The sequence below is a fragment of the Phaseolus vulgaris genome, chromosome 9 (assembly GCF_000499845.2).
Source record: "Phaseolus vulgaris cultivar G19833 chromosome 9, P. vulgaris v2.0, whole genome shotgun sequence".
In the NCBI taxonomy this organism is placed as follows: domain Eukaryota; kingdom Viridiplantae; phylum Streptophyta; class Magnoliopsida; order Fabales; family Fabaceae; genus Phaseolus; species Phaseolus vulgaris.
The window spans coordinates 2,454,455-2,475,261 of NC_023751.2; the positions used below are offsets into that span (position 1 = coordinate 2,454,455).

The 20,807-nt window shown below is 30.9% G+C and overlaps 2 protein-coding genes and 1 pseudogene across 2 annotated transcripts; 2 read left to right on the forward strand and 1 right to left on the reverse strand.

Annotated features, from left to right (window-relative positions):
• Positions 1-394: 394 nt before the first annotated feature.
• LOC137820642 (uncharacterized) lies at positions 395-2,279 on the reverse strand. Its single transcript, XM_068624824.1, has 2 exons — positions 486-2,279; positions 395-442 (listed from the first exon to the last, which is right to left on the reverse strand). The coding sequence occupies exons 1-2, from the start codon at positions 2,277-2,279 to the stop codon at positions 395-397; spliced, it is 1,842 nt and encodes a 613-aa protein (XP_068480925.1).
• Positions 1,801-1,906, forward strand: LOC137823221 (small nucleolar RNA R71; annotated as a pseudogene).
• Positions 2,280-16,836: 14,557 nt separating the features above from the next.
• LOC137821380 (aldehyde oxidase GLOX-like) lies at positions 16,837-18,786 on the forward strand. The gene has a single exon (XM_068625941.1). It carries the CDS (start codon positions 16,932-16,934, stop codon positions 18,627-18,629), a length of 1,698 nt encoding a protein of 565 aa, XP_068482042.1. The 5' UTR covers positions 16,837-16,931; the 3' UTR covers positions 18,630-18,786.
• The last annotated feature ends 2,021 nt before the right edge of the window (positions 18,787-20,807 follow it).

Below are 20,807 nucleotides of genomic sequence, written 5' to 3' on the forward strand. Positions count from 1 at the left end.
ACAGAAAACAAAATAACCGAAAAATAAAATAAGAAAAAATCCAAATAACTGAAAAGAAAAGAGAATTAGAGAGATAAAACCATATTTTTGTTCAATCCTCTATTCTTAAGAAGTCATCCAGCATTTTGTTAAAATTTTTATCTACAGTCTTGCTTCATTTGCTGGATCTGCCCCCCTGAATAATAGAACCTGTTCCCAGGTCAAAAATACATAACCTGCAAAATGATGAGGAGGCATATAGGATTTTTTTTTATTATTCTTATTTACTTTTTTTTTATTTTTTATTTTAAATAAAATCAGCAAAGGTAATAAAACAACATAAAACTAAAATGTGGACTGGGTTGCCTCCCAGTAAGCGCTCGTTTAGCGTCATCTAGCTTGACGCCTGTTTATTTCAAGGTGGAATATCTCTGTGATCCATCCTTCTGTACACATTCTTCCCCTGCATTAAAATTTTTAAGACCATTAAAAAGATTTAAAGTTACCTCCTCATCTTGAGTTCTAACTTGAAGTTCTCCTTTGTCGACATCAACTATGATTCTAGCAGTCTTCATAAAGGGTCTTCCAAGTATCAAGGGAACCTCCTCATCTTCTTTCATGTCCATCACAACAAAATCCACAGGAAATATGAATTTATCCACCTTGACGAGAACATCTTCAACCACACCATATGGATACTTGGTTACTTGATCAGCTAACTTTAAAGTCATCTTGGTGGGTTTAATCTCCAAATCACCTATTTTCTTCAGCATTGGCAAAGGAATTATATTTACGCTTGCTCCCAAATCTAATAAAGCATTGGCTACTAATAAAGCACCTATAGACACGGGAAGGTTAAAACTCCCTGGGTCCTTGAATTTTTTAGGCAAGCCTTTTTGAATAATGACACTGTATCTATCCTCCAGATCTATATTTTTTTCTTCAATATAGCTCCTAATCTTTCGAAATCTTTCAAATGTTGAATCTTGCTTCAAATTTCCTGCAAAATAATTTTTAGGGAGCAATTTATCAAAGAATTTTCTTTCCTTCTCGCTTTTTGAAGGAGAATGAGGATATGATAAATCTTTTTCAAAAACTCCTCTCTTCTTATTTTCACTTTTCTTCTTTATTTTTTCCTCCTCACTTCTCTCTTTCTCATCTCTCTTCCCCTCTATCTCATCTTTTTCTTCTTTTTCAGCCACTACATTATCGCAATGCTCTTTTGAATTGGTTTGCCTATTGACTGAAAACTGGCCACTTTGTTCCTCCACAATTTGTGAAATTTGTTTGGTCAGCTGTCTCATCTGGATCTCTATACTCCTAATCATGGCCATGCTATTGTCCTGCGCTCTCACAATATTGTCCTGCGCGCTCACAATCTTTGTCAGAGCGTCTTCAACTTTATTCATTCTTTCAAGCATGGATGGATCCTCAACTTCAGGTGAATTGTTCTGATAAAAACAGTGACCATTAGGATGAACACCTCCACAAAAATCACACCTGATTGACTGACTTTGGCTTTGAGATGAATGAACAACATATAATTGTTGGGGCAATTTAGCCATTTGTGCAGTTAGTTGCTCAATCTGCTGTGTCAGAATCTTATTTTTAGCCAAGAGTGCATTTTCTAACAACCCTTTATTCTGAAGATCTTGTCCATCATGTTGGGCTTTATAATCAGTTGATGCCAATGCATCAATAATTATTGTCGCTTGTTCTACATCAAGGGTCATCATTGTGCCACCAGCTGCAGCATCTAGGAGCATCTTTATGTCAGATCTAAGACCATTCAGGAATATGCTCAGTTGAGAAATATCTTCAAACCCATGATTTGGGCATTTTCTCAATATCATCTTAAATCTTTCCCATGTATCACAAAAGACTTCATTTGCTCCTTGTCTAAACATAGAGATTTCAGACTTTGCTTTGATGTAGCGAGAAATTGGAAAAAATCTTTGCAAAAATTTTTCCTCTATATCCTTCCAGCTAGTGAGGCTCTGATTTGGAAGTGATTTGAGCCATTCCTTAGCCTTTCCTGCCAATGAAAAAGAAAACAAGCGCATATAAACATTTTCAAGATCACCTGATTGAAAACCCATTGTTCCTACCAATTCATAAAATGTATCCAAATGTGAATATGGATCCTCATGTTCTATTGCTGTAAATTGATAGGCACGGATGAGAGTGAGAAAATCGGGATTTATTTCCAAGGCCTTGGTAGTAGTAGGTATTGCAATACTAGAAAAATGTCTTGGTCCTTGGTCCTTGGTAGTAGTAGGTGGTGCTTGCTGTTCTCTCATGTTGCTTTCTTCCTAAAACATATTAGTGGAGAAAAAAAAAAAGAGAACTTTTTTTTCTTTAAAAAGAATAAAATAAAATAAATTTGAAGATAAAAATAAAAACAAAATATGTAAAATAAAATAAATAAATAAATAAAACCAAAAAACAAAAATAAAACACTAAAATGACGTTAAGAGAAAATTAACAAAAATATTAAAAAAAATATATAGATAAAATAAAAATTAAAAAAAGAATAAAAGAAAACTCTAAAAACAAAAAATAACGTACTAAAAAAATAAAAAATAAAATAAATACTAGAAATAAAATAAAATAAAATAAAGTTAAAAAAAATTGAAAACTATAATTGTAAACAACTAATATTCTAACTAACTAGCTTACGTAAAAATAAAAACTAAAACTAATAATAAAATATAATTAAAATAAATAAATAACAGTTACGTAAACATAAATAAAACTACCTAAACTAATCCTAAAAAAACTAAAATAAAATATAATAAAACAAAATCAAAATCAAAACAAAATAAAATAAAAATAAACTAAATTAAATAACGTAAAGAAAAGAAAAGAAAAGAATATAAAATCAACAACTTTCTTTTTTTTTTAAAAGCAAATCTATACTAAAATCAAATCAAATCTAATTTTAATAAAATAAACAAAATCAAAACAAATAAAAAAATAAAATATTTACAATATTTAGGAAATTATACTCAACAAATCAAATCTGTTCCCCGGCAACGGGGCCAAAAACTTGATGACTTTTTACGGCAAGTGCACCGCGTTTGTCAGAAGTAATAATTGTCCCTAAGGACGGATATCGATCCCACAAAGAACAGTGAATTATCGAGTACAATATTCGCTAAATATAACAACAGAACAATAAAAAAGAGTTTGAAGTGATTATGTTGGCACTGATCAATAAGAAAACAAACAAAGAATTAGTTGCTTCAATTGGAAAAATTGGGATTAAGTTTCATCTCTCTCACTCTCATGTATTTTGATTAGCATGTTAATATTAAGTTCTTTAATTGAAATTGATGCCCGTATAAAAATCATTTATATCGATTCCTCGCATATAAAATCCTTAAGAATGTTCCCTAACTATCGATCCCTCGCATACTTATAAGAACAACTTAGAACGAAGCTCAGACGTTTAATAGCAATTAACATTTCAAGTCTATTCCTAGCACTCAAATATGTTAAGTATTGTTGTTTAGGTCCGAACCCTAAAAATACCTCCCGGTCAGATTTAAGATTCTCAATTTGTCACGGAGAATTAAAAGTAAAACAACAATACCAATAATCAATCAAGAACTGAATATTAATATATAAAATATCACCTCAATACATAAGAGTTTGAGTAGATTACTCCCAATCCCAAAGGGTAGAATTAGCCACGCATACTTCTATCACCTTCCATTCTCCCAATTGGGTTACAATTCACTCTATGGTGTTTTCCTCTCAATCTGGCACACTAAGGTTGAGCCTCTAACCCTCTATTTATCCTAGTTTTCTAGGGTTAGGTTGTTTCCTATGTCGCGCTAATGGGCTAATGATAAAACATAAAAAGGCCCAATCTTTCTTTCTTTCTTTTTTTCTTTCATTCTGAGACCTTCTATCTTTATCTTTTTGGCTCAAATCATTCATCTTTAATCCAAATCTCCACTCTTCCTTAGAAATCTGCAATTAACACCAAATTTGGGAATAAAATACTCTTATTCAAATAAAGATCATAAAAAATGTAAAAAGGTATAAATTCATAAATTAGGGATTATTTTATATGTAAATTAGCAATAAATCCTCATAAGTGCCTATATTTTAATATGAAATATTACTGAAATTAGACACTTATCATGAACCAATATAAATTGCTTGTGTGCTTATCTCTTACCCTTAACTCTTTAAATTTTGTTTTTAAGCTGTTTATGTTCTAACTGGTATAAACAACCGATTGTTTTTCAGATATCATCTTAAAACAGTTTTGGTTCTTTGTTTCCTTGATTTCTTTCTCTGTAATTCAGCATTGATTTTCATTATACCTTCAAAGTTTGCGAAAATCTCTCTTAAACAATTCAACCCCCCCCCCCCTCTCATTTAAGGCCATATATTCTAATAGGATCTTTATAGTCTTTGCCAAGCTTCCTTTTTCCCCGAATATGGTGTACAAGTCAATGTAACCCGTGGTATCTACTCTTTCGCCTGAAAATCCAATGATTTGTTCTTCATAAGGTTGGATTTTCGAGTCAGGAATTCTCATTTTGTGAAAGGTTTTCCAATATAGTATGTCTACTGAGCTGCCTTGATCAACCAGGACTTTGGTGATTGCAAATTTATCTATCTCCACGGTTATTAGCATGGGATCATCTTGGGTTGCGTCAATTGCAGTAAAGTCATCGTCAGTGAATGTTACTGGAGGTATTCTTGGTCTACTTTGGCGGGATTTAACATGGGATGATTGGATGGCCCGAAGGTGTTTCTTCCTGGCCGAATTAGAGCAACCTCCTCCTGCAAAACCTTTAGCAGTTGAATTTATTTCTTTGTTCGGAATGTGGAGCGATATTGGTCCAGCTATTGCATTGATAACTTCCCGTACCCTTCGCCTAATGTGGTTGCTTCGTTCGAGACTTTCACTTCGCTGTCGGGTCCTCCTTACTGGGCTTTCACTTTGCTTTCTTCTGGTCGCCCATTGATGGTCATCTTGTCAACGTACATCCCCTCTAACTAGTCGATCACCTGGGTACCCCTAGGTGTATTCTTTCAGTCCTTAGGATGAATGTCGATCTCTTTGTGGAGAACGATTCACCGCATCATTAGTTTTTATGAACCTTTAGAAGTGACTTGCCTAGATGAGTTTCTCCACTTTGTCTTTCAAGGCCTGGCATCCTTCGATCACATGGCGATAATTGCGGTGGTACTGGAAATGTTTGGATGTGTCGACAATTTGCGGGGTTTGTGATTTTCTCAAATTAGCTAGGGTTGGAGGGCTTCATCCAGAACTCTTCCCCTTGGAACTATGAGGGGTGTATAATGTTGGAATCACGGCCTGCGATTTTCTCTAGGTCGGTCAGATTGCCCCGGTTACTTTATACCTACTATTTCGTCTGGTTTTTGGTTCCTAGTCTAATTTTATTAGTTGCCATGATAAGGGCTATAGTACTTACTATGCATAGGACTTTGTCTTTCAAGGCCTGGCATCCTTCGGTCATATGGCGATAATGTTGAACCAAGTGGTGTTCAAGCTTTGAAGAATCCAAACCCTTTGAAGGATGTTGAAGCCTTGGTTGTGCTTGTTGTTGTTATGCTGTTTTAGTTTAGTTCTGGGGTAGTTTGAGTGTTGTAATTCACCTCTTGATTAAATCTAAAGCATAGGCATTCTCAATCTTTGTGAAAGAAAAATGTTTTTCAAACTAAGTTAAAACAACTGATTGTTTTGTCGAAACAACCGATTGTTTATACTTAGATGTTTTGATAAAAGATTGAAAATTGTTTTTCAAATGGTTGAGCTATTAAAACCAAAACAACCGATTGATTCGAGGAAACAACCGATTGTTTGTTTTGGGACCATAACAGAAAAACTGTTTTATCTTTGACTGAGCTTTAAATGTTTTAACTGCTTACGCTCCAGTCATTAAATGCTTTGACCAATCTTTAAATGCAATTTAAGAGTTTGTTAAGATTTGATAACAAACAACATCTTTGAATAAATTCAGAAAAACAGATTTGAGTAACGAGATTTTTTAATAAAGTTTTTTTGAGTTTTTCAAAGAGTTGAGATTGTTAAGAGTTTGTGATTGATCAAAGTGTGTGGAATAGGATTCTGCTTGTATTGATTTCAGATTATCTTCTGTAACAAGTGTAATCCTTGTACTCTGCTGCACAAGTTTCATTTCTTTGTTTGCTGAGATTGGTTGTGTGTTCTTGAGGGGATCAAGATCAGCAATCTTAGTGTTGGTGTGTTGGCCAAGAAGAGTGTGTGTCTTGAGGTGTTCAAGGTCACTTTCTTGGTTGTGGTGTAAGTGATCAAGTTGTGATTGCTTAGTGGATTTCCTCAGGGTTTCTGAGAAGACTGGATGTAGCTCTGGATTTGGAGTGAACCAGTATAAACATCTGTCTGCATTCTCTTTATCCCTAACTCTTTAAATTTAGTTTTGATATTTGTTAACTGGTATAAACAACCAATTGTTTCGGTAAAACAATCGATTGTTTTTACTAGTGTTGTGCCTTTGCTTTATGTTTTGAAAAAATGATTTCTTAATCAAGGTTTTCTCGAAGTAATTTCATTCAAGGCTGAAAAAGTTGCGAAAACTCTCTTTAAACAATTCACCCCCCCTCTAGTTTAAAGCCATATATTCTAACAGATAATTGCGGTGGTACTGGAAATGCTTGGATGTTTCGCCAATTTGCGGGGTTTGTGATTTTCTCAAGGTCGGGATTAGCTAGGGTTGGAGGGCTTCATCCAGAACTCTTCCCCTTGGAACTATGAGGGGTGTATAATGTTGGAATCACGGCCTGCGATTTTCTCTAGGTCGGTCAGATTGCCCCAGTCCAGGCCGATTGCTTCTATCTTTTTCCTTCTCGTTTCCCTTTTCGTCGACTTCAACCTGGTGTGTCCTATGATAATCAACATGTTCTTCTATCTGCATGAATTTCACTGCTCGGGTTCTTAGTTCATCGATGTCCCTTGTTGGTCGTTTGATTAATCTTTTTGTGAATCGACCCGGACGGATTTCACCATCTAAATGATGCATGGCTATTTCGGGCATCAAGTTCCTGATACCCATGCATACTTTGTTGAACATGTCCATAAATGCTCGTAAGTACTCGCATTTTTTCTTGTTTCACATTGAGGATAGACAGGGAAGACATATGATGTGGTCGGCTGGTCGCGTACTATGTGATGAATTTTGCTGTCAGATCTTTAAAATTCTCCACGGAGTTGGTCGGGAGTTTGGTAAACCAACCGAGTGGTCCCTCCTGAAAGAAAATGGGGAAACCTTACACCACAACGTCGTGTCGATCATGTACAAGGTCATCTGCGTTTTAAAGACGTTAAGGTGCTTGTCCGGATCGGTGGAACCGTCATAGAGCTTAATGGTTAACCCTGTCCACATTGGTGGGAGTGGAGTGTCAATTATCTCATCCATGAATGGAGTGTCAATTAGCTTGGTGTAGAATGGCTGGTGTGCTGGCGATGCTCCAATGTCCACAAGTCTCCTTCTCCCAACACTGGTAATCGGTCGGCCGAGGGTGGGGGGGGGGGGGGGGGGGGGTACCTGCGATTGCACTCTGACGCTCAAGTCAGTGCTTAGTTTAGGGATGTGTTATGGTGGGATTTGAAAAACATACCTCTCTCCTTTTTCCAACCCCCTTTATATGAGTTTGTTCCTTGTCTCCATTCGTTACACCTTGGAGATACTATATCCCTGCTTATTTAATGCTAATAATCATTATTAATGATGTTCGTTATTTATTTAATGTTCATGATGGTTATTAATGATGCTCATTATTTATTCAATGCTAATGGTAATTGCTGCTAACACCCGTTATTTATGATGCTCTTTATGTCGTTACTTGTTTCGGACTCGTCCGGTACCGATCGATACATCTGGTAAAACCATTATTCTTTTGTATCTACCATCAAGTCAATTATACTCTTAATGTGAACAACATTACACTCTTCAGTTCCAAAACTATCAATAGAAGAAGAGAATAAGCTTGAAGAAGAAGAGAGACTCAAACCAGTGAAAAAGAAAAAATAGGTTGTTCAATCAATTCATCATTTTTCTATTACATGTTAATTTTTGTTTTTCAATTATGTTAAATTTTTTTCATCGCAAAATATGACTAAAAGAAAAAAAAATACAAATACACAAGTGCAATTGTACCTATGTCTCCGCTAGTTATTATAAAAAAAGATATTTTTTTTAATCCGTATGAAGATGTATAATTTGAATGGTAGTTTTTTTTATATAATTTGAATGGTATTTTTTTTAAGAAAGTGGTATTTTTAATTTGATTATTTTAAATCCCTTTATTTAAGAGTTCTTTAACCTCTTATTTGTTTTAATCTATTATTTTTTAGCTTTATTTTTCAATTGAATTTTAATATTTTAAAAACAAACTATCGATAGTTTAAAAAATATTTGTTACGATATAAATTATTTATCATAGATATAAATATAATATATATATATATATATATATATATATTGCAAAAGAATTTATTTATAGTGAACTTTAACTATCATATAACTTGTTTACTAAAAGATAATAATTTCTTAAAATATTTAATTATAAAAAATAAACTTTTATTCTATGCAGTACACGCACTAAAATATTGATATTTTAGTTCTTATAATACATACGATAAATGTTTGTTCTATATAACTAAAATAGTATAAAATGTTTTTAAGCACCCCAATTATATTATAATTACAATTTGTAATGGCATCTTAAAAAATTGCTCTTGAAGACAATACCCTCACGTGTAAGATATATAAGTTTTCTTAATCTGTGTATTGTGAAACCTAAACCAATAATTTTAAAATTGGAAGAATCTTAAATAAAGGGAAAGTGAACCAAAATATAGCTGTATTCTGTGAGTCCAATTTATGCTTTTCTGCACATAAAATATATCAAAATGCAGTCAAATTAAAGCGCATTGTATTCTTTATGCAAATGCTAGAACAAATTATGGAACTTAGTGATGAAGGAATGCATAAAACTATACAATTTTGCGGTATAAGCAAATATAACATTTAGAATTTTCACCCAATTACAAAATGTAAATTCACCAACTGCTGTGAAAAATTAAATAATAATGACTAATCTTAATGAACTAAGATGTTGTGAGTGGTGAAACTTTAGTTATTTGTATTATAAAAGAAATTGTTGAAAAAGTTGATTTGATGTTGGAAAGATGTTAGTTAATTTAAGATTTATGAAATTTTTTAAAAAATAGATTATATTTATGATAATTCGACAGTTTAATTAATTCAACAAATTTTTATTATAATAAAATTTAAATAATTATAATATAATATCTAAAAAATAAATTTTAAGTGTAATTTAATTTTATAAATCAATTTTATAAAATGAAATTTATATTTATTTATATATTATAAAATATGTATAGTTGAACGGGATATCCAGACAAACTTTGTAAAATTTATAAAATTGTAAATTGAAACAAAATTTGCAAAAATGTATTAAAGATATTGTCCTAACCAGCAAGGCAAATGTGACAGTTCACAACCTAATGCACTGTAGCATATACATGCTTGAGAAATTTAGTTAAAATGCATCAATGTCATTTAATACTCTCTATGTTTCATCCTTAAATTAGAGGAATCTATTTGTTTGTGTTTTCTTAAAGTGCAACTGTCTATAAAATTAGTTATTAAAATTTTAAAAATGAAATTTATAATTGTTACATATAATTATTATCACTCTATAGTTTCTAAACATATATTTTTTTTTTATTTATCTTTTTTTAATAGGTGATTTGTAACAAAATAAACAAAATTCTTTTTTACTTTTGTTTTTAATTTGCTTGTTTTAAAAAATAAGTAGTTTAAACGTAAATTATATCTAGTTACTGCATAAGTAACTTCAGAAGAATCTTATTTTAAAAATTATCAAACTGGTCTAATATACTAAAACTGAAATCACCTTTTTTTTTAATTTTAAATAAATGTTGCATACAAAGCATATTGAGAAACTTGTTCAAAACTTTAGTAACTTCAGAACACAAATATGACAATACAATATAACAAATTTCAAATGAATTATTTTTCAAATATGATTATAATTTAATTGAAAATTATTTGTTAATTTTCAAATAAAATAAAGAATCACAGTTGTGAGTGATTAAATATAGTTGGTTAGTAATTAAAAATAAGGAATAAATAAATAAAATATGTATTTTGTTAATAATTAGGTAGAAAATGTATAACTCAATTATATTTAATTTTATGTAATTAATTATTTGTAATATTTTTCTTTAATTAGGATATTTACAGATAAAGTTTCAATTGGTCAATTGGAATTAATTAATTACTATTATATGATATCAAAAAACAAATTTTGTAAAAAAAATACACAGATTTTTTTCCCATTAAATAACATTAATTACCTGCCACTCACAATACACATGGTCAAGACGCACACATCCTTTTATAATTGGGCAGCCTTAACTTCCACACAGTGCTATCCTTTTCATTCATTTATTTCTCCTTTTTTAAATACTGCATGCATGACACAACAATATCGTGAGCAACTATGTTTTTTTATCATCATGGGTTTTTTTTTATCGTTTTTTTATCAAAGTGAATTTTTAAAAAAATATATATATTTAAAAAAGTCGTATCAACAATTTTGAAGTAAAAGTATTCACTTGACACGACTTTGTTATTTCTTATCAATTTAATACGATTTCTTTAATTATTTTTTAAAAATATTTTTATTTTAAACTATATATATATTAATTATTTAATTACAGTTGAATTTAATTAAAATTAAGTAGTAAGTTATATAATATTTAAAATTAATTTGATAAATAAAATTTTTAAGGGTGTTAATTAACATTAACATAATGATAAGAATGTAATAATATCATTATTTTTTGAAGTATTTATTTTTAAATGTATAACAATTATTCTTTATTTAATTTCAAATGCAATAACAAATTCTTAATTTTTTACTTAATTTTAAATTTAATAACAATTTTTTTATATTTTTTATTAATTAAATAATTAAATTAATATATTACATTATTCTCAAACATGATTCATGCAAGGTTAACCAATTTTTGTCACTAAAAATTAACACTTTTGAAAATTTATTTATCAAAATAATTTTAAATATAACATAACTTACATCGACCGAAAATGAGGACATTTCATTATATATAAGTGGGTGCAAACCTCATCCCATGAGTTGGTTTTATGGAATTGAGTTAGAATTAAAGTACACTGGTAATACTTACTATTCAATTTTAATTAATTTGAATAAAATAATATATTGATTTTAAAAAAATTAACTGAAGTTCTACCACCTTCACACAACTTCGTATTACAAAATTGGTACGACTTCTACGTCGCATGATGGTCAAACAATGGAGCAACTAAGTTTTACCTCTCTAACACCATAAAACTCTTGGCAGACACTACCTCAAACCATAAAATCACGCTTCTATTGCTACTATATTGTAGCATATATCTTAATTTTCTCCATGTTTATTACTATACTCCATCACCAAGTATTTATAAAGGCACATATTTGATATTTAGTAATCGTCACAATTATCTTTAAGAATGTGTTTATGTGTATAGATTCAAATTCCTATGCTGAAAACTTGAAGAGTGAATGCTTTTTCAGCACATTTAAGATTGATGTGTTGTTGCTGTCACAATGTCAATAGGCACGGTTGGGGGAATCTTGGAATTTGGCTGGGTCCAATTGCCTCCATCCAGTTTTGAAGCCACGAGTATATTCTTTGCTTGTTGTTTTTGGTTTTGTTTAGCTTAATGGCACTTTGTTGGAAAGTGTGCTTTTGTTCTTAGTTATTTTTTAGGATGTGTAACTGCATTATTTAGCAGGTCTGTGTGAGTCTAGTATGTACTCTCTGGAGGTCTAGTGATGGAAGAGGCCCCAACACCAATCCTTTGAGAGGCCACTAAAATGTTACATTGAGGCAACCACTAGAGTCATGGTCAAAAAGGGGTCAAGAGGACACATTTTTACATATCATAGACTCTAGTGTGTGATAGTTCTTCTTACTTTTCTAGTCAAAGTAGCATAGTTTAAGTTATTTTGTAAATGTAATGAAACATGTAAAGTGGTACTTAAAAGGCTAAACCTAAGTTTAATTAGAAATAGTCATTTCTAAGTAAACTTAGGACCGGCCCAATTAGCTAGACCTAATGGGCGTAAATTCTAGACCAACCACACAAAGAAGGATTCTATAACCTACCTCCATGTGAAGGCTAGGTGCACCATGTGCTCACATTTTCCATGTGCTCCCATGTGCTCACACTTGCATGTAATTTGGCTAGCATTTCATTTGTATTTGGTTCTTCAAATTTCAGCCCTCCAATCCTATATAAGGAGGTGCTTGGCTATCATTTTACAAGATTATTTTGAGTATAGTTATGCTACCAAATTTGTGCCATACATACTCCTTGCCAAAATCTCTCTAGATTTAGGGCTTTAATCTTCACTCTTTCACCTACCAAAGGGAGCTGGCCGAACCTCTCCTATTCCCCTACCTATCATGCACCTACAAGGCTACCACACCTCCTAGGAGGGCCTTGATCCACCTACAACTCATTAAGCTTCCGCAAACCACCCAAAAATCGCAAAAGAGAAGAGCCCAATGCCATCATTTAGTATCTAGAGCTATGGTCTTCAAGAGATAAGTATCTCTTTTCATTTTTCTGCTTGAGTTCTTCTTATCTTCATGTTGTTCATCTTTTGTTCAAGTTGTCTTGCTGTTTTACGTTTTTAATTTGATTTGGATGCTATTCTAAGCATTTCAATCGGTAGAATTGTTCAATTTGTGCTTGAGCATCTTATTTGCAATTTTGTGTAGGATTCCATGGTGAATTGTGTTGCTGTTTTTATTTTAGGATATTTGAGTCTTGCTTGAATTTCTATTTGGTTCATATGGTGTGTTTGAGTCATTTTATTTTCTGGATCTATAAGTTTTGTCTAGTCATGTAATTCCAAAATTGTCAACAAATCTTAGTAGTACTTTTCTTGATTCATTTGTTTCTTGTTTTGATTTGAGTGCTTAATCTGAATTCTGTTTTGATTTGATCCTTTGGTGCATTTTTTTCCTTTTAGTTTGAGTTCATATTTGTGTGCTAGATCCATACAAATTCCATCACATTCATTCCATTGTGTTTTTGAAGTATCTCATTATGTTTTTAATTCCAGATTTAGAATCCTCTGTTTTTAACCAATTATGTTCTGGCTGTTTTGTTTTATGAAAATTAAATACATCAAAAGAAAATTATGAGATTCTGGATTTCAGTGATTTGAAGTGTTAGCAAACAAAAACAAAAAGAATTAGTTGTAAAAACAAAATAGAAAAAAAAAGGTAAATCACACAAAAAAAAGTGTGCATTCTGGCGCTGGAACTAGCGATAATTGGGCACTGTTTTTGGAAAAATTATCACAATTAATTTGTGCATGTGATTGGAGTGAAACCAACGACAAAAGTTTGTTAAGACACTGAATTGTTTGTGTTTAAATTTTCAGAAACAAATACAAAATAGCCAGCTCAACATAAATATTTAAAGTCACGCTTTCTGGATCACAATATTTTCAGTAGTGCTGTTTTGGTTTTTCAAATCAATTCTAGTGTCAATCTTTAGGTTCCTTTTGTGTGCCAACCTTTATTGAGTGCCTATTTTTTTTATTTGCTTGTCTAATTTCATTCTGAACTCTTTTTAGTTGTGTCACATTATTAAATCCAATTGCAGTGGTGCTGTTTTTTAAATTTTAATTGTTTCTTGCTTTCTTTTCTTGACCTCTAAAATTGTTGGTGGATAAATATCAATTGGTGCTTGTTGAGTGGGATTTGACTTGAGGAGAGTCTAACTCTACTTGGTAGGTACTGTTTTGAAGAATTTAATTGCTTAAATCAAAGAGGATCAAGGCAAGGGGCAGCCTCAAATACAAATACCAAAATACACCATACACTTTGAATGGCACAACAAAGAAGAGTAACAACAAGTCAAAGGAGTGCCTTGCTGAAATTTAATTTGTGCAATTTAATTTCTTTGCATTTCTTGAATTGTAATTACATTTTACTCTTGTTAATTAGTGGATTGATCACGAATTAGACGGTGGGTGTGTCTTCAAAGGCTCAAAGTGATTAATCCACTAATTTCTCGGATTGGGCTTTTGGGTTTGGGCTCTTTAAGTGTTGCTCTCCAGGTTGGGCTTTCGGCTTCTCCTCTCACAGTGCTGCTCTTCAGGTTGGACTTTCGATTTCTCCTCTCATAGTTGGGTGTGTGTATCTGTAAGGCGCTCCGATGACAAAGTCAAAAATAGTTTATACATTCATCAGATAAAATTCACTCTTACTTATTTTTTGGGTTGAACATCTATTTATAAGACTCTCTTATTGGGCTTATAACTTATTTGGACTTTTCATTTTGTACCACTTATTATTTTAAACACACATTAATTTAGACCTTATTTAATTGGACTTTGCTACAATAATTATATATATATATATATATATATTTTAATTTTTATTATTATTATTATTATTATTATTATTTATATATATATATTTCGACGTAATCTCTCGGTATATCCTTCCGATCACACGTCTCCATATATACTTAAGTTATAAATATTGTTAAGAATATTCTTGTAAGATTTTAAATATTTTTTTTTCTTTTTGCTAAATTATTTTAATATACTAATTTATTCTTCACTTACTTAAGAGTAATTGTTGTGTTAAAAATAATAAATTTCGAAAATGGTGTGAATGAAGTTAGATTGTTGGGTTGGGTGAAGTGCAGTGCAGAGGAAGTGGTCAAAACAAAAGCAGAAGATGACATGAAACTGAATCCTGATTAAGCAAGTTTGATACTGGAACCCTCATCAGCTTCAACAGACATAAAGACTTGCCTTCATTGGCTTCTAGACTTTCTGCAAAACACTGTTATATGGTGTGTCAGATCACGGGTCTTTCTTTCAACTATCACACTATTAATATTAGGTTAATCATATCTTCACACCGGCTTCACTTTATGCTTATAATAAAATATTAATATTTATAATAAAAAAAAATTTAAAAATCCTTAATAAAAATATAGGCAAAATAAAAAATGTTTAAATAAATTTCAAAATTAAAAAAATTAAAATATTAATATTTAGTGGAAATCTTATTCAAAATTCGGATTTTTTTAAATAAAATTAGTTGATAAATTATTTTTTAATTGATAAATTAATTGTTAGTACATAAATTACTAGCTTACAAGTTCTTATCTTATAAATTTCAAGTTGATTAACTAGTTTAATTATAAATTTTATATTACATAACTTAACGGGTAAAAAATGTTTAATAAAATTAACTTATAAATTAGTTAATAATGTAAAATAAAATATATATAATTATATGAGTAAACTTTTTTTTAGAAAAAACGTTTTATTATATAACTATGATTTCAAATGTTTTAAAATAATTAAATTTATATTAATTTATAGTATTTCTATTTATTTTTTAAAAATCGCATACATATTTTTTATTTAAACAATTTATTTTATTTAAATAAATTGATATAATGACTATTAATTCAATCTAATTTTCTTAAACTTATTTTTACGTCTAAACTTAAACTAATGCTAAGTTAATTTTTTTACAGTTCTTATTTTGTGTAATTTTCACATGTAATAAAACAATAGTCGCTTTAATTTGTAATATTAATATTTTTTATTTGAACTATATAAAAATTTAAAAAATCTAACAAACACTGAAAAGAATACGATAAATAATTATTTTAATAAAAAATTAAGGAAATAATAATAAATAAAAGTAAAAAAATTAAAATGAAAGAAGATTTGATAAATTACAAATAAAAAACTATTTAAAGTAGTTTATAACTTATAAGTTAAAAGTTTTTAAAATGACTATTTTAAAATATTTTTCTAAACAATTCTAATTAATCAAACTAATTTATATATAAAGTATTTAAATAAATCAGTAGTTAGGTTGGTTTTACGCAGACTTTCGACTATCATTTCAATTTAGAGATTCAAGAAACATTCAATTTATCTACTAAGATTATTAGAAAGGTTTTATGAGAGGATTTTCAAATATTTCTAGGCAATTCTTTTTATAAGAAATGAAAAAATCCCTACTTTTTAGTATTTTTATCGTTGAATTCAATTATATATTTTTTTTTAAATTGTGAATTTCACTAAGTTATTTTTATAGCAAACTACAGCAGTGACGAGAAATAAAGTTTTATAGGATAATCTCTTTTTAGAAATGATGTAAAATTCAACATGTTCAGACATATTAAAATATCTTAACAAGCTGTAAAGTCAAATATTTATTAAGAAAAACAGTAATCTAAACACGTAATCAGTGGAATTTTTATTCAGCCACACCATTGTTTTTCAAACTTTTGTTAATTGGATGAGGTGAAGAAATAAAGGGAAATTAATTACAGTTAATTGGATTTGAGAAAATACAGAGCATGCTAACACAATCATTAATCGAATCTGAAAACTTCATTGTTTAAAAATTAAAGTCAATAAAGAATCATTTATTAAATATCTTAAAAAAACATTCTTAGAATGAGAAACATTATAAAAAATATTGAGTAATTTATTAAAATTATTAGAAAGGCATCATACGTGAGATTTTAAAATTATTTGAATAAAAATGTTAAAAAGTATTTTTGAAATAAAAAAAGAAATTAAATAAACCTTAAATTTAAGATGCACCAAAATAATAGTGTGGTCAAGCATAATGTACTTGAATGCCTATGCACGCATATATAGAAAGAGCGCAGCGCTGCAAAATGCAGCAGAATTTAAGGACTACCATTGCATGCAACGATACTCACTGCACCTCAACTCCAACGCATTAACTCAAATACCATCTTCCAACAACACTTTCTGCTACTATGGCTACACATCATCATCTTCTTCTTCTTCTACCTGCCATGTTCTTCCACCTTCTCCTGTTCTCCCTTACCCTTCCCTTTCCCTCCCGAGCCTCCGATTCCCAGTGGGAGCTCCTACACAAGACCATAGGCATCGTCGCCATGCACATGCAGCTCCTCAACAATGACCGTGTCATCATCTTCGACCGCACCGACTTCGGCTTTTCCAACCTCACTCTCCCCAACGGTACGTGCCGCCACGATCTCTCCGAGAAGGTTCTCAAAACAGACTGCACCGCTCACTCCATCGAATACGACGTCGCATCCAACACCTTCCGCGCCCTCTTCGTCCAAACCGACGTCTGGTGCTCCTCTGGTGGCGCCGTCGCCGACGGCACCCTCATCCAAACCGGCGGCTACAACGACGGCGAACGCAAAATAAGGTCCTTCTCTCCATGCAAAGGAAGTGAGGACTGTGAGTGGCAAGAGAGTGACAATGCCCTCGCAGTAAGAAGATGGTACTCCACCAATCACTATTTGCCAGATGGACGACAAATTATAATCGGAGGAAGAAGACAGTTCAACTTCGAGTTTTACCCTAAAAGAAAAACAGAAGATAAGAACAAACCCTACGTGTTCCCGTTTCTGTTTCAGACTAATGACAAGGGCGCGGAGAATAATCTTTATCCGTTTGTTGTTTTAAACGTAGACGGAAATCTTTTTATTTTCGCCAACAACCGTGCGATTCTGTTTGATTACGAGAACGACGCCGTTGTGAGAACGTACCCCGAGATACCCGGGGGAGACCCTAGGTGTTATCCTAGTACCGGTTCCGCGGTTTTGCTACCTTTGAAGAATTTGGAAGCGGCGAGGGTGGAAGCAGAGGTTTTGGTCTGCGGTGGGGCCCGCAGAGGGGCTTTTCAGCTTGTGCCCAAGGGGGTTTTCTCCGAAGCGTTGGATTCTTGCGCGCGGATTAAGATCACGGATCCAAATGCCACGTGGGCGGTGGAGACCATGCCGATGGGGCGGGTGATGAACGACATGGTCATGCTCCCCAACGGCGACGTTTTGATTATAAACGGAGCTCAATCTGGAACCGCGGGGTGGGAGAGGGCGGAGAATCCGGTTCTTCAACCGGTTATTTATAAAACCAACGGTTCGGGTTCGGGTTCGGGTTCGGGTTCGGGTTCGGGTGGGTCGCGTTTCGTGTTGCAACCCGCTTCGGATATTCCCAGGATGTATCATTCGACGGCCATTTTGGTTCGTGATGGAAGAGTGATCGTAGGTGGGAGCAACCCTCACGAGAAATACATGTTCTCTAATGTGGCATACCCTACGGAGTTGAGTTTGGAAGCTTTTTCTCCGTTCTATCTGGGTTCTCAGTTTTCTGATCTGCGTCCCATTATTCTAGAGCCTTCTTCTCATACCAACTTGATGTATGGCGAGAAATTCAAGATGGGTATTAAGGTGAATGGAGCCCTTGTGCCTGATTTATTGTCCGTCACGATGTTAGCGCCGCCTTTTAACACGCACTCTTTTTCCATGAATCAGAGGTTGTTGGTGTTGTCCGTGGGTGATGTTAAGGTAAGTGGAAATTCAAGTTCTGAATTTGAGGTGACGGCGCCGGGTTCAGCTGTTCTTGCACCACCCACGTTTTATATGTTGTTTGCGGTTCATCAGGACATTCCAAGCGAGGGAATTTGGATCAAGATACAATAATTTCTTCCTCTTTTTCTTCCTACTCGGAATAATTAACTGTGCCTCACCAATTGTGTAATTTATTATCAATTTCTTGTTATTGTTTGAAAATCCTTTGTGTTTTTAAATGGGATGAATTATGTCTGTAACAATGAAAGAATATATGAGTTGTTTGAAATTGTAAAAGAAGTTTCAAATCTTCTTTTTAACAGAATCTCCATTTTATAATTGTTTAAATTTAAAATTAAAAAATATATTAAATTTGAAACAAACTTTTTAAGAGATTTGCAGTATATTTATTTGAAAAGTTAGAAATTCAAAAAAGACAAATGCTTCTATTTCTTCTAAAAAAATATCTCTTTTCATTTTCTGACGGCAAGAGAAATTAAAAAATAAATATTTTGTTAGAATTTTATTTTATTTTTTATTATTATATTTATTTTTTTAGTTTTATATTAGTAACAAATCAAAAAAGTTTTTTTTATTGGAGTTTCTTATCTAATTTTTCTTCTTTTTCTTTTTACTATAATATTTCTTTTTTTATATATATTAGTAACGAATAAAATCTGCATTATTAGGGATGGGAAGAAAGGGATTAGAAAATAGATATTTTTTAGAGTTTGTTATTGGAGTTTCTTATTTTTATTTTTTTTTTATTATTATTATTTTTTTTTTTGTTTTATATCGTTAACAAATCAAGACTTAGATTTTGTGGGAGGAGAGGAAAGAGATTAGTTAGAAAATAGATATTTTCTTAAAATTTGTTATTGGAATTTCCTATCTTATTCTTTTTTTTTCTTTTTATTATTATATTTCTCTTTTTTTGGTTTTATATTAGTAAGAAATCAAGACTGTATTGTTGGGGTGAGGAGAAAAGATATTAGAAAATAGATATTTTTTTAGTGTTTGTTACTCGTCTTATTCTTCTTCTCCTTCTTTTCATTATTATACTTCTCTTTTTAAATTTTATATTAATAATAAATCAAAAAATTAGTGATTTAAAATCTTAGAAATGAAATTGTTTTAATATAATTATTTTCATTGTATCATAAATTTAAATTTATTTAATATATTTTTATTATAACAATAATAGTATACATATAATAATAATAAAATTTAAAATAAGAAATGCAGATATACCGGCAAAAGAGTTGTGTTTCCGCTAATTTTTTATAATTATTTTAAATTGGTGAAGTAAAAATGTATGGTAATCTAATGTCGTGTTTTGATAAAACTAGGAAAATTTGAATGAATTTTTTTAGATATTTTTTCAAATGTTTTATTTGAATGAGATTATGAAAAGTAAAATGTAACCATGCTAAAAAAATTGAAAAGCATGTCAAAGCTATAATGTTTTAACCCAACAAAAAATCGATGTATAAAAAGAAAAAAAAACATATATTTGAGAGGTAGAAAAATATATAAAAAAAAACATTTTTTACATTTTTAAAATAGAATTTAAGTTTTCTAATTTTTTTTAGCACTCAATTATTCTCATATTTTCTAAATTTTAATTTACTTTTATTTTTTTTATCCAAATTTCTCTAATGAAACATTTAAATTCTTTATAAAAATAAACTATTATCTATAAAAAAATCTCAAACACACTAGATATTTTTAGTAGAGAAGTCTTAAAATTGAAAGTTGAAATTTTCAACAAATTACTAATCTAAATTTTATTATATTTTCTTTAAGTTGTTGATAAACCTGACAAAACTCACATCTCAAAAAGTACAAAGATGGAAAAAAAATTCACATCAGATCGACTCTTTCTTAAGAGTTTCATTCTAGATTGTATTATTACTTGATTGTTGTTATTATTATGTCCCTAAGAAAGTTACTATATGAAGAATTGTTGTTATCAATTACTATTGTTAAAGCCAACAAGGAAGAACTTCGAGCATACCAAAATAGTTATGTCATTAAAAATCCTAAAGATTAAGAAAAAAATATTTTTAATTGATTTTTTTACATTGAAAATTATTATTGTTGTTACAGTAGTGATGATGCTGAAGATGAAATTGTAGAAAAGAAAATGAACATTTTTTTACGGTAATTCACATTAACAATTTTAAAATATTTTGATTTTGATATTTATTTTTGAATATTTTTCTATTTTAATCTCATTTTGTTTTAACCTTTTGCTAACCTGGAGGAATTTTATAAATTTTTCACTAGAGAAAAATGAAACCCAAATAT